General features: G+C 38.6%; 1 protein-coding gene across 1 annotated transcript; it reads right to left on the minus strand.

Moving 5' to 3' along the window:
• On the minus strand, positions 1-12,920 carry pth2rb (parathyroid hormone 2 receptor b). The gene is given in 14 exon segments (XM_056759143.1): positions 1-891; positions 1,135-1,176; positions 1,624-1,762; positions 4,265-4,359; positions 5,722-5,788; positions 6,126-6,186; positions 6,965-7,118; positions 7,523-7,706; positions 8,231-8,328; positions 8,560-8,675; positions 8,750-8,860; positions 12,003-12,023; positions 12,026-12,104; positions 12,624-12,920. Coding segments are annotated over 14 exon segments (1,806 nt in total). The 5' UTR covers positions 12,684-12,920; the 3' UTR covers positions 1-312.
• Positions 12,921-14,286: the final 1,366 nt, after the last annotated feature.

Raw genomic sequence — 14,286 nt, forward strand, 5'->3', positions numbered from 1 at the left:
AAACAAACAATTTAATCACACAAAAAATACAATACAACATACACGTGACACTTTAGCGAATATTTACGCATAAACAGCTTAACAAACTTAACCACAAAAGCGATTTCGCACACCAGTCAAATCATGCTAACTGGAAAAGTCCAGAAAACGGCGAACGACGTCAACACAAATTTCCACATATGTGACACAAGGTCAACCGAACATCTCATGCATTATATCGTACGAATCACTGTGACTGGCATTCTGCGACGTTCTATAAAATTTTCAAGTTTTTATTGAAGTCTTGTGGAATTTTTACCATCTGAACACATTTTAGAGCACTTCCTCACTATCCTGATCTAAACTGTCGTATCTAAACGATAAAGAGTGCTTGTCGTCCCCGCCTTTGCCGTTTTCTGTAGGTTTGATATTATCGTCCCTCTTTATGACATCGTTAGTATCCCCACTAGCTTCCCCAAGCGTAACATCATTCGTACTTTGTTCGCTCTCCTCGAAACAAATGCTTAGGGCTTCCTGTCGTATAGTGACGTCATGTCCTTTACCGTGCTCTTTGAGGGCGATGTAATCGATCTGTTTGACGTCTTCATCGATCTCTTCGAGAATCGAAGGCGGTATGCTCTCGATATCCGAGTTACTGAAGACGTAACCTGGCAAGGTGGTGTGTATGTGTGTGGCGTGTACGAAAGAGGTGACGTTGGGTCGGCCTCCACAGCGGTACACCCTGCTGGTAAGGAGGGCGGAGCTGCGGGTGACAGAGGTCAGCTGGGACTGGACGCTGGTGCCGCTGCTGTTCAGAACCGAGCCGTAGCGATAGTTAGCCAGAGCTACAGGACCTTTCCAGTCAAACGCGAGCGTCCAGCGGAGCCACATTTTACGGATTTCAGTCTGGACCTGAGGAGGAACAGAAAGAAATGACAGTAAATTTTAAACAAACACCTTAAGGTTTACATTTGCATATGTCAGAACATTGCATTGAATCTTCAAGGTGATATTGAGATTTCAGAATGAAAGTTTACTGTTTTAATACTCCATCTTGATGGAATATATCCCAGGTGCATTGTCAGAAACAACACAGCCGTCTTGACTATGAATGAGTGGAAGTGTTGCATGAGTTCAGTGTAGTTTTATATTCACCTCTCCATTGCAGTAGCAGTAGATAATGGACACGAAAAATCCCTGAAACAGAGCAACACACACCAGTGAGAAAGACAAGTGGAAACACAACCTATCACGACACACACAAGACGCTGATCACACATTAGGCAACCATCCTACACGTGATATTCAGAGCAAGTTAGACGTTTGTTTATTGTAAATTCACCATAGTTTTTCATTTCCAGCTTTTACTATCATTTTGTATATTAGTTTAGAAGGAAGGTATCAAGTAGTGACAGATTTTAACAGACAAACACTTTATTGATCCCATTTTAAAATTGTCTAACTGTCCACAGTTGCTGGCAAGTTGCGAATGTGCTTGCAATACAAATTATTAGTTGTTTGTCATGCCAGCAAAGCAATTAAATGGAAATTAGAAATGGAAGGCAAAGTCAGCATTAGAAAATTAAAAAAATCCCCCCCTCACGACGGATTCATTGATTGATCAGCGGGAGTCACGTGACTTACCTGGAAAGAATTAAAGAAGAGTTCACAGTACATTCTGAGCTCCCAACCAAGACCAGTGAACGTGTGCGGCATGCCCACAAACACAATATAATGCACACCGAAAACCAGAACCAAGACTAGCGTGGATTTCGCCAGCTTCCTGTAGAGCGACAGAAAATAATAGAAAATAATATTTCAACATCAAAAAAAAATGCGAAGAAGACAATTATGGAGTGAAATTAGAGCCAAAAGTCTTTCTCACAGATAATTACTCAAGTAAAATATGGCCAGTTGAGTCCAGTTTAAAGTCTGTTTTGATATGGTCGGATGAAAGGTTATGGAAGGTTCGGACAGCAAAAGAAACAGCAAATCTGTGATGACATGAGATGTAGTGAAATGCAAACCGCTTAATTACTTTAAGTTCAGAGCACTCTCATTAAAAGTAAAAAAGAGCGACTGTGCTCCTTCATCTGGAAAGTCATTAATGACTAACTGCCTGCTTAAAATTTCACACGAGGTTATAAAACCCCAGTAGAGTTAAAATACCCTCCAGTGCTTCTGATAAACTGTATGTTTAATCTTGGTGTAATGTATCTATGTCTGTGCATATCTCTTATGTGCATTTCATTTGCTTATTCTTGCATTCTGCATAATGACAATAACGTTGAATCAAAAAATTGACTGGATGCATATTAACGTCAATTTCACTCTAGCAACCACCCACAACACACTAGAAAACACCTTGGAGCTTACCAATGCCCTAACCACCCAGAACACACTAATTCCTTAGCGACCACCCACTAGTAAACACCTAGCAACAACACGAGAACCACCCAAAACACATTTGCATGATTAGCATTGCATTAGCAACTGTCATGATTCCGCTATCATGTCATGTTTATTCTTATTCTTGCAGCGGAGTCATGACTAAGTCTAGGGTTTTGTGTGGGAAGGACATGGCATGGCTTAGATATTGGCTGTCATGCTCCTTCTCGTGTCTCGTCTATGGCCCCGCCCCTCTCGTCTCCTCGTTAGCTTCCCTTGAGTGTTTCATTACCCACACCTGCCTATTGTTAATTATCCTTTGTTCGTCTCCCTATTTAATGCCCTTGTATTCTCTGTCCTGTGCTCGTTTGTTTTTGTACATACTGGAATCTTTGATGTCTGTTTGCCTGTCTGAACTCTTGTTCCAAGGAGTTATCCATACGCTGTGTCCCAGCGTTCATTTCCAGTGCTCTGTTCCTGTTTTGTGATCCTTGTTGATTTTGTTGCAATTGGTTTTCCCTCCGTGAGTTTTACGTTCCTGTTTGGCTGTCTTCGTTTATCCCCTGTATTTTACCCCATTGTGGGTTTTTGTTTTGTGTTTATTAAAATCTTTTGTTACCCCATACCGCTGCCTGCATTTGGGTTCTCTCTCATTACGTTTCGTGACAAGCAACCACCAACAACACATTAGCAATTATTTACTAAAGCCCTGCCAACCAACCAGAACACATCAATGCCTTAGCAACCACCCAGAACACAAATTGCCCTAGCAACCACACAGAAAACACGTGTAAACACCTACCATCACTCTAGCAACCACCCACAACACACTAGCTTTACTAAAGCCCTGACAACCACCCAGAACGCACTACCCAGATAGCAAAAAATACATCTTGCAGGTGCAAATGCAATGTAAAATAGACGTCTCCTAGATGTATGTGTGCTATCAGGGTGATGTCCTAGAATCCACACAGAAAACACTTGCAAAACCCTGCCAATGCCCAAGCAACTATCCACAACACACCTTATGCCATCATAGCAACCTAGAACATGCTTACGCCCTAGCAACCAACCATAAAATACAAGCAAACTAACTAACACACTAATGTTCTAACAACCACACAAAAAAACACCTAACACCCTAGAAACCACTTATAACACATTAGCAAAGTGTTCAACAAAACTTTAACTCAATTGTTTTTTTTTCAACTAGCAGCAGTACTACAGTTGTGGAACATAAAAAGTGGACCTTTAATTCACTGTGAGTCACTTTGCTAATGCATATATTTAAAGACACCTAGTAATGCCCTAGCAACACGCTAGCAACCACAACGCAATACAGCTATTTCTGCAATTGCAACTTCTTCAGAAAAGATCAACTTGTTTCGATTATGATTGAGCAGAACTATGTCTCAAAGCAAAACAAATAATATTATTATAATTACTATCGGCAGCAGGTAGTTACAGTATATAAGAGGATCTCGGTAGATACATTAATGTTTGTCACACTCTCGAGCTATTAGATGAAGAGACACTATGAGTTTAAACCCAGAGGGAGACTTTAAATGAAAGTAGTATCATGGTAGCACACTTCTGTCTCTCTCAACTACTTCAAATGTCTCTCTTTGTTTCCTGTCTTCTATTCGCTCTCTGTCAAATTACAGCACTCTCTGATACACAGTAACTCACAAGAGAAGTCCGAACAAAACAAATTAGGGAGCAACAGAATGGGGTGGTATGAAGTTCATCACGTAAACCCGAGCAGATATGACAGCTTATTTTATACAACAACACATATATGATTTGTTTACCATCACGATTTGATTTGAGTCGATACCGTACAGCGCAAACCTTATCATAAGGTCAGGACAGTGTAACGGTAATTTCTAGCACTCACCTGTACTGTTTGCGTGTGTCGTACCTCCCCGCATTCGTTTCACGGATCTTGGTGGCCAGGACTCGTACGATATTCACAAACAGAAGAAAATTCAGCTGCAAGAAAGATAAATTGTTGATAAATTTCAACATTTTTTATTATATCTTTCACTAAGAGGGTACTTTATTTATTATTTCAATAATAAATTCTTATTTAATTTGTTTGTCTTCAGACCTAAAGTGCTCTGTCAAAATATGAAAATCCATTATGAAAGGTTGTAAATAATTATAAACTATTTAAAATATGCATAATGAGAATATGATCGATCTAATCTGTTCATGAATAATGCCAGTTATGGTTTCATATTTGCCAGAACCAACGATGAAGTCTTCAAAAGTTACTGATCTTGGTTACCAAGGAGACAGTGTCAGACGAACCAGCTTGAGATGAAATGAGACATGACATTTGAAGGATACAAAACAATCAAAGCAAATATCACTTCTACTTTGAATCATTTCAGAGCAAGCTGTTTTTGTCAGGATTATTTAATTGTAAGCATTTGGAAATCATAAAATACCTACTGTATGAATCTAACCTTAGCACGACATTGGTCATTTCACTCCAAAAATGTTTAAAAAGGAATTTGCGTCACCATTTTTTTCTGAACGTGATATTTAAAATGTAATAGACTTAATAGAATAGAATAGAATAATGTCTACAAAAAAACAGATTGTTGTTTAATTCACATATATAATGCACAAATTAAACAAAATAAATAAATAAAATAACATACAATAAATAAATAAATGTAAATAAAATATCAATAAAAAATGAATAATACAAAAATCTAATCAGATAAAATAAAAAAATCAATAATAACAATCAAACAATTGTGAAAACTTAAAACAAGTTCACTTAGTTCACTTTCCAAAGATCCAAAAGTGGCCATAAAGAATTTTCATAAAGAAAATGATAGCAGATAATTTAACCATGTTCGGACATTGTGGTCAATATCCAAAGATTATCCGTTAAAAACGCTCATGTCCAAACATGTCTGTGTTTTTGTTCCTAATTTAAGTTGACGAATACAAAACACGCATTAGTGTTCTGTCACATCATAATTACAGCTTTTCTGCCGTGAAATGCTTCATTGCTTCTTTAAATCAGAGCTCCATTAGCAAGAGAACCGTTTGTGCTCGACAAAGCTAATAATTAACAGCATAATGTCTCCATCTGCCAAATTCACCAGATAAATATATCCCGCGTATGAAAGCGGTCGATCTCGTTTGGTGACCGCGTGTCAACGCAATCCAAATCGACTCGCTGGATAAAAGGACGCTGACAGCCTCTTAAGTGAGCATCATGTGGAAAACGCGTTGAATCCAGGGGTTAGCGCTGTATTTAAGATGCTTGTTCTTCTATAATGAAATACTTTTCGTGTAAGCTGGAGTCTGTTGTGAGACTAGCGGGCGACTCACCCCAATTGCTGTCAAGATGGGAACCTGGTATATCCATTTAACATTTCCAGCGCTGAGCTCCCAGCACCTTCGAGAGAGTTGAAGAGAAATGTTATTTGAAGTGAATGGGAGATCTTGAATTTCCGGAGGCCCCAAATTTAAACTGGCCATGAATGCATGTGCACGTATCTGTGTGGGGACATCTCCAAGAAGAAAAGGGCTTATAAAGAGACAAAGTACTTTGTAACTAAACAGCCGGAAGATAGTATAAGATGAATGGTTGGGACTAGGGTTTGTCTACAATAACAGTTCTGTCCAGCTGTGTACAAAAAATGGTGTTACACTAAAAGGTACACAAATGTATTACACCCAAGCCAGACTCATGACTGAAGGTAAGGTGAAGAGCATCATCAGACAAAGCTCACCTCACGTCTGCGAGCGTTGCCCTGACGACAGCCCAGGTGGATACGAAGAGCGCTGGCACACCTGCGGAGTGACAATTTAGAAGGTGATAGGATTTTTTTAGCTTTAATGCACCAAACGTGCACAAAAACATGTTTTTCTGTTTTACAGAAACAACACCATCCTTAATTCTCCCTATTAATCGTTGACTGAACAAATCAGAGAAAATTAAAAGCCTCAAGATATGAGACGAGAAGTGCAGTTGTCGTTTTGTGAAGATGGTCTTTAGAATTTAAAGGGGGGATGTGAACATATCCCCCCAACAAGTGCACCATTGGTCATACAAACCGCTAGCCCCGCCCCAAATACACATCATTGGTTGAATCTGAAGTTGTTTTTACAAACTGCACTTTACTTAACCCGCATCAGCATGAATAAAAACACATTTTGGCTTTTGGATTGAAATTGAACATCATTATATCACTAATGCAGATTATTTTGCCGTTGTAGTCCGGGACCATTTGCGTTCATGACTCCACAGTTTATCATTCAGCTTTAAAGTGAGAAAAACTCTCTGACCTTCCCAAAAGTATTTGCATTTCACACTTCTTACTCGCCTACCGATTATTAGTCATCAGACTTAAACTCGGAACAAACAAGGCTGAAAATAAGTCATACCACCTCAAAGAAAAGAAAATGGAAATGGCAGCGATTCAGGGAAACGGACATAACAGAAACCTCACGTCAAGATTATCATAACAAGCTGTGAAATTGCACGCTGCACCTGGGCAGGACAAAGTATACAACGCTGCGGAGAAAAACAACAGCTCATCTTAATACACTGTGACATCAATAAACTCACCCCAGCCTATGAGGGTAAAACCCCACAGATACTTGGAGTCGGAGAAGAACGCCATGAAGATGAGGCTGTGTAGATACAAGCCCTCCACTAGGATCCAGTAGTAGTTGGTGGCTAGGAAGTAGATGAAGAAGAGGACGGTAATCTTACAGCCAACCTGGAAATGCAAAGGATGCGGCCAATCAGAAATGTCAAATCATGAGTATTCATCCAATCGGAAATCCTTAATCTTTTATAATTAATCTAAAGTTGATTTTAAGTTTTGGTAAATTAAAATATACACATTACTTCTTTTCTTTCATTGTGCGTATGTCAGAAATCGTAACTAGCATCACGGTCTCCAAGGTGCGCAACAGGGACTCATCAAGAACGAAGAAACTTTAATGACTCAATAAGTCTCAAGTGAACATCCACAAATACTATCCAAAGCCAGCAAAAGTTAACTTAATTTAAGTTAACGCGAACTAATTAAATAGCTAGCTCGGTTAGCCTCAACGGCACGTTTCAAAGTAATGAATCTGAAATGAAACTCATTAACCGGGTTTAACTCGGCACACTCACATACTGAGTCTTGTCGAGGGGAGAGATGGAGACGGTGCTGATGTTGTCCATCAGCATGGTGTCGTACTCCTGCAGCACGCCGTTGGCGTAAACCACCCTGTCTTTTATGAAGATGCTGACCGCGCGGAGCATGAAGGACACAAATAGATGCATGTGGATGTAGTTTCGAGTGCAATGTAGACGCCTTAGGGGGGAGATACAGAGATCGAGAATTAATGCTAGGATACGGGCTTAAACATCAAGAATTTCTTATATTGCGTGTAGGTGCTGATACAATAAACTGGAATTGCAAAAGCACAATAGGATTTGACCCTCTGTCTATCCTCTGGTTCCAACCAGTTTCACAATCCCTTCACAAAAAGTATTTTCTACATTCTTCAACCCCAATAAAACCAACAAATTCGCAACATGGTGTGAACCTCATTTCGACAATTTTCTAGCTGGGTCAAGACTACCAAAAAACTGCTTTAATTAATAAAAGCAAAGAACAAGTTGTTCGGTAACAGGCGATAATCTTCAGGGAACCCTTCAGTTAATTTACCATCTGAAGATCTTTAAAGAAGAAGACTCCAGACTGTCTGATTCCTCCTGCCCAATCTCTTGAACACCAAGTACTTGTACGTGAACAAGTGTACTATTTTAGCACACTGTGCAGGGTTGTAAATCCGAAATCCGCTGGGTGAGAAAACACCCTCAGTGTTTACTTACCTGAAGTATCCGATGATGAAAATGGCGACTAGCAAGGAGCTGAACGACACGGCGTAGCCGACCGTGTACATGATGTGTAGCCGTTCAAAGAAGTCCCTCTAAAAACAAAAAAAAGTTGTTTGTCATTAAGGTTTATGAGTCATCAAATGATTGACAGCTAACTTTCACCAGTCCCCGTTGATCACGAAAATTTTATAAACCAGTGGCATTTGAATCTGTATAAATTGCATAATGTCTGTAAATACAAAGTTTGCATTTAAGACATCCAGATTGATACCTTATCGTTGGAGCATTGCCACCAAATTGCGTCTACTATAATCTTTACTTACTTTGCCTTTTCCAATGCCAGGAGCCAGAAAGCGTAGGCAGTCTGAATAGTTGCCCCAAGTCCTGTTCTTCAACAAGACCCACGATCCATTCAAGTCGCATTGACGGTACACAAACCCTAAGAGAAGATGAAAGACTGTTCAATCAGAAATTCAAACCATGATCGATTTCGAAGGCATCTGTGAAATGTACCATTGTGGTTGAAGTCATAGACATAGCTGGGGCATGAAATTTTGGTGAGTGTTCCCGGAGAACCCTGGGGCCAACAAACCAGTCCATCCCATCCTGGAGAACATACTTCATCTGCGTACACAATGTGTAAAACAAGATCACAACAAAGCACAAATAAAAAAATTATATCTAAAGCTGCAATCCATAATTTTTGGTAAAACAAAAATTAAGGACATCAAGTGTTCATTTCACAGTAGTAAGCCAACTTTCAACCAACGTAAAAGTACTATACCCCATTTTTTCTTTCAAACAAATAAGGCAATATAGAGGCAAAAGTTAGGGATTGCGACTTTAAATAAACTAAAACTGCATAGTCTCTGAGCAATAAAGCTTTTATTTATTCTTGAACAATGTGTTTAATAATGACATGCCATATGTGGTCCAAATGCTTGTCCTAAATAAAGAAAAAAAATCAAAACCTTTCCATCTACATTCTCCTTTAAGTTTAAAATTTGGTAACACATAATAAGAACTTCACTTTAAGTGGCAATGTCCTGGAGGTATTTTTAAGACGGTGCTTTTGTCGTAGCACTTACATTTCGTAAAATAATAAATATGTCTTATGGCTCGTTCACCTTTCCCTCGTGTTCATTGATTTAATCCTTTTTCGGGTCTTGATCTTAAGCGCAAGCGTTCCGTCAAACATTGATCCGACCCCCGCAAAAAAGTGTGGGAAAAGGGCAAGGTCCTTGTATGGAAGAACTCAGCGACCGGTCAATTCCCTCAAAGGAGGAGACAGGATCCATGGCGCTACAATAACGTGATGCTATTCATTCAGAGGCTTTATTTAGAGTGAAAGTGGGAACCATGAAGGTCAATTCAGTCTAGCCTTGTCAGTCTTGTAACATCTATAATGCCAACTTCTATCATCCCTTAGATAAAAACCATCAGGTCAATGTTTCACACTCTGTGACTGTTTTACTGTACTGTATGATTGCTTTAAAGCGTGTCAATATTTTTCATCGATTTTTCCTTTTCTAAGGAATCTTGGGAGACATGTATGCCAAGAGAACACATAACAGGGAACTTTCCTAAACTATGAAACGGCAAACCCCAAAGCAATTAAATCTTCCTCTGGTGAGCCCACAAAATAACAATGGATTTGTATTCATTATGTCCTTGCATTAGAGCTGGATTATTAACACCTGTTGGAGTATTAAAATGTTCAGACAGTTGTCATGGAAAATGTTAGCGACAGCATTCAGTCTCATTTCCTGTAATAACGATTGGCAAATGTCTTAAAACAAATGAAAATATATAGCTTTCATGTTTACAATGTTTCTGAAGATTCAGCTATTGTGAAAAAAACACAAAAATGAATTAAAAACACGTTCAAAAGACCATTCTGACAGGACTTTCACAGTAAAATAAACAAAGGATTAAAAAAATCAATTCACTGCTGTCCATTTGAAACCTCTAGTCTCCATATTTGGAAGTCTCCATAAAGTCACTCTTTATGTTTGTCATTGGGTTTTTAAAATATCTAACCACTAAAAATTGTTCAAAAGTACTTGTCAACAACATATTTAATATTTTTAAAAGCAGTGTTTTTTCCATTTCCTGAAAAACAGCCAATTTGGACATGCAAGGTTTCAGCAATGAAATATTGAAAGGGGACTTGTTGACTCTTTTTTAAGCAAACTCATGGAAAAATTCTAAAACTTTCTTCAAACTACCATTCACAAAAGTTAGATAAGACGTCAGTAACATAGGTATAAATTAAACTGCAATTTTATGCTTCCATCAGAGATCACGACAGAGAGGCAAAACTTGTAGACTAATAAACTGTAAATGTATGCCATTAAGTAATCTAATAAAAAACTAGATTTTCCCCATTTAATAAAGGAGAAACAAACCCTTGACTCGGGCTAAAAAAACACACCGTGGCTAACGCTTAGCATTTACCCAGAACACCCTACCACTCTCACCGTTTACCTGCTCTTCACCATCACTTAGTTGGAAACCCTTCTGATATGATACAGCCATGTGTGAGATTATCAGACACTAACTGCATTTCAGTCGGACAGAATGCGGGCATGCAAACCCATCTCATTCTCTCTCATCGTCCAAGTTCTGATCACTCATTTGTGGTCCAATCATTTGCAAAGTTCCGCTGTCGCACCTGCCTCAGCATCCTAATTCCGAATCATATGAGTCGACAGACGGAATCTTACTTCACCATGCCTGGTCACACAATCGGGTAACGTGCGGATGATAAACAGGAAAACTGTTCTGGAAAACATCATGCGTCATCTTGTAAACACAACAACACAATGACTCATAGGTTCTAATACAATTGCAATCTGTGACTTCACTAAAAGCAACCTCAGATGAATGGTGATGGTGTTCTAGGTCAGATTTGAGTGAGATCCTGTCCATCCACTACAAACTGAGTATTTAAACACACAATGCTTGGATACCCTTCAACGACTAAGCCGCAGGACAGCTGCGTATTTGCTTTGAATAAACTGTGACCATCATTTTGTCATTAACTGTAAAAATCAATCCGATGAGATCAGATGACAGTGAGCCTGCGGGCGTTGTTATAATTAAATACGGACAACTTTAAAGGTGACTGTAAATCGATAACGACCACGATCGATGACCGTCAGTGTATCCAATCATCCTTCGAGTGAGGACAGCAACGTAGAGATGCATAACATATTTTGAAGCCAATTTTGGACCATGTTAGCTCCTGATTTCCTCGCATCTAAAACAAACATTTCTGGAACGTTTTCAAACCTGAGATGTTTGGATCATCAGGTTTGGCACAAACTTGTGAAATCATTGCCAGTTTAAAGCGTGCGTCATTAAAACAAAAGATTGATGCGCCAAATACTTCAAATCTATTGTTTACTCAGATAAGAAATGCTGATAGTGTACTATGAATTATACGTTAAACATTTTAGCCGACCACAAAAACCCAAGATTCTGTTGAATTGCATCAAAAAGTGAATGTGTTTTGGATTCAGATTGTGTTGAATAATTCCTCTGAACAGATTCAGATGTGACTGTCTGTTCCATAATTTGCATCAGAGTTCATATTTAAAAGGCTTTGACAAATAAACGAATCAATAAGGGACATTCATGTGTTGATGTCTGAATGAGTCCCTTTCATCTCGATGCCCCAATATTTACATGCAAATGCTACTGAACATCACACCAGTGTTGGTTTAAGAGAAATAGAGAGGGAAATCCACAGATGAGGTCTTACCAGAAGGGTTGTGTTCTGAATGTTCTGAAGGCACTGGAGTTTGATGTCGTACAACAGGAGGACTTGTTCCTGAGCTGTTAAGCCCACCTCAGGGTCCACATGCTGGCCACAAACAAAAATCAGATGAAAGGGGTCACAAAAGAAGATTTTAAGGTTTCAAAAAGTTATAAACAACTAGCTATAGAGATTTTGGCTTCTTTCTCAATTGCTGAACCTGTATCATGTAGAGGTTTGAAATCACAGTGTTTTGTCAATGATGAATTGTTTTATGTTTATAAGGTGAGGACTACTTTACACAAATAAATACCTTAAGTTCTCATTCAGCATATCAATGCTGTATACAAATTCTCCTGGTTGTATTGTCAGAGATATACAATTCTTTAAAATAACATTTTCAACAATTTAACATCTCATTTTATTATGAAAGTAAATAGATCTGTCGAACAATAAGAAAACGTTAAAACGATCGTTTTTCTAAGTTACTTTAAATAACAAAGCTCATACTTAAAATACCAAGTACACAATGCAAAATACCAGTACTTCGAAATTTATTTTTAGTTTACAATATACATCATTACGCATTAACATTTAGTGTAACGATTCATAAAAGATTTCTCTTACCTGTGCTTTAACTAAAATACAAGGCAAGACTTCAAATATCCAAAGCGCAGTTATCCACATTTTGATGTTTTACAGCTCGTCAAATACTTTTATACTTATAAATTAATCTTCTTGAATCTTCCGTTTCTGATTAAATAGACACATCTCGGTGGTGGTCACAGTGTCTGTCAGTGCGTAAAACGCACTGTGCGCGGATCGTGTACATCCATCGTTTTATTCTGGAGAATTAACTCAAAGTCTGCCAAAACGTGGAGTAATATCAACACATGGTGAAACAGAGTCCTTTAAACCGTTACACTAGCGAGATTGATGCTGTACCTCTGCGCAAATCCACAACCCAGGGGAGGAACCCTGAGATCTTGTATTGTTAAAGAATGACTATACGCAAGATATTCCAGAGAATGCGCAACTTTGCGTAAATCCAAATGATTCTGGCTGAAATCTCTCTCTTGCATCTGTTTAAGTTGAGTATTATATAATTTTTTTACTTTACTGTAGTTCTTTTATTATTAATTTTTTTTAGCAGATAACATTTTTATACAACAACCCAAAAAGTTTCTGATCGCAAGGAAGTAACCATAGCAACATCGCGCCACAAGATTTTGTTTAGTATAATCAGTCAAAAATGTCATTATTTATTACTTCATTACATTATTACTTATCACATAAATATCAAACAAATATTTCAAACCCATTTATGAAAGACAGTTAACAGGTCCCCAAAAAACACGATATGCGTTTCACGCAAATAATCTCAGCTACGCAAAAAAATGACGCAAACCCCTTCATGAAGTCTTTGAAAAAATATCACACTGATAAAAATACTAATTTTGAAAGAAGTTACCCTTTAAGACTCAACTCGGATAGCCGCGCTCTCCCCCCGCGCCCTACAGACGCACTATAACGCAAAGGATGGCTTCAGGTTTAAGACCTTTTCCCCACTAAAACCCGTTTGAAATGTTTCGTTCCTCTAATATTTTAATAGGAAATAAAGTGTTACTTTATATTCCCCAAGGTTTATTTCCAACGCGGGTGCGCACGTGCGCTTTGACGCACCACACAGTTCCTTAGCACGGCGACGCGCGTGGTAGACATGATGGGCGGTTTAATTGAATATGTAGGCAGTATATGTCTGCAATAAAAGACAGCCAGACCCACAGCTGTGCAAAAGCACGTAGGAGTGTTAAGTTTCTGCTGTGGATAAAGGGATTGACCTGGTTCAAACAGAGAAAGAGTCGCTTGCTTTTGCATCCTGTGTCCAAGCATAAAAACGCGTAAAGCAATAAACAATTGACGTTTTTATTCATAGGAATAAACAGTTTTTAATTGTAATGCACCGCAACAGCCAGGTGAACCTCCCAAAATGAAAGTTTGGAAACTACATCCTGACCTGAAGTCGAAAAGTGGAGTAGGCAATAAACGGATCGCCCACTATACATGATAACTCCGTCAAGTATTGTTTTTGTCATCTTTGTTCCCACCACTTTTAAAAACTAACTAACGCCACTGCAGTCACCTTTGAGTTGAGCTCGAGATGGCGGATGTGTGGAGATTCATCTCGTTACATCTCCATTTTCCTCTGTAAAGTGAGATCTTTAGATAAAGCATAGGTATACTATTTGGCATTTCGCTTAAAAACACGTTATCTGCACTCCTTCTGTTT

The sequence above is a fragment of the Triplophysa dalaica genome, chromosome 10, assembly GCF_015846415.1.
Source record: "Triplophysa dalaica isolate WHDGS20190420 chromosome 10, ASM1584641v1, whole genome shotgun sequence".
NCBI classification, from domain to species: domain Eukaryota; kingdom Metazoa; phylum Chordata; class Actinopteri; order Cypriniformes; family Nemacheilidae; genus Triplophysa; species Triplophysa dalaica.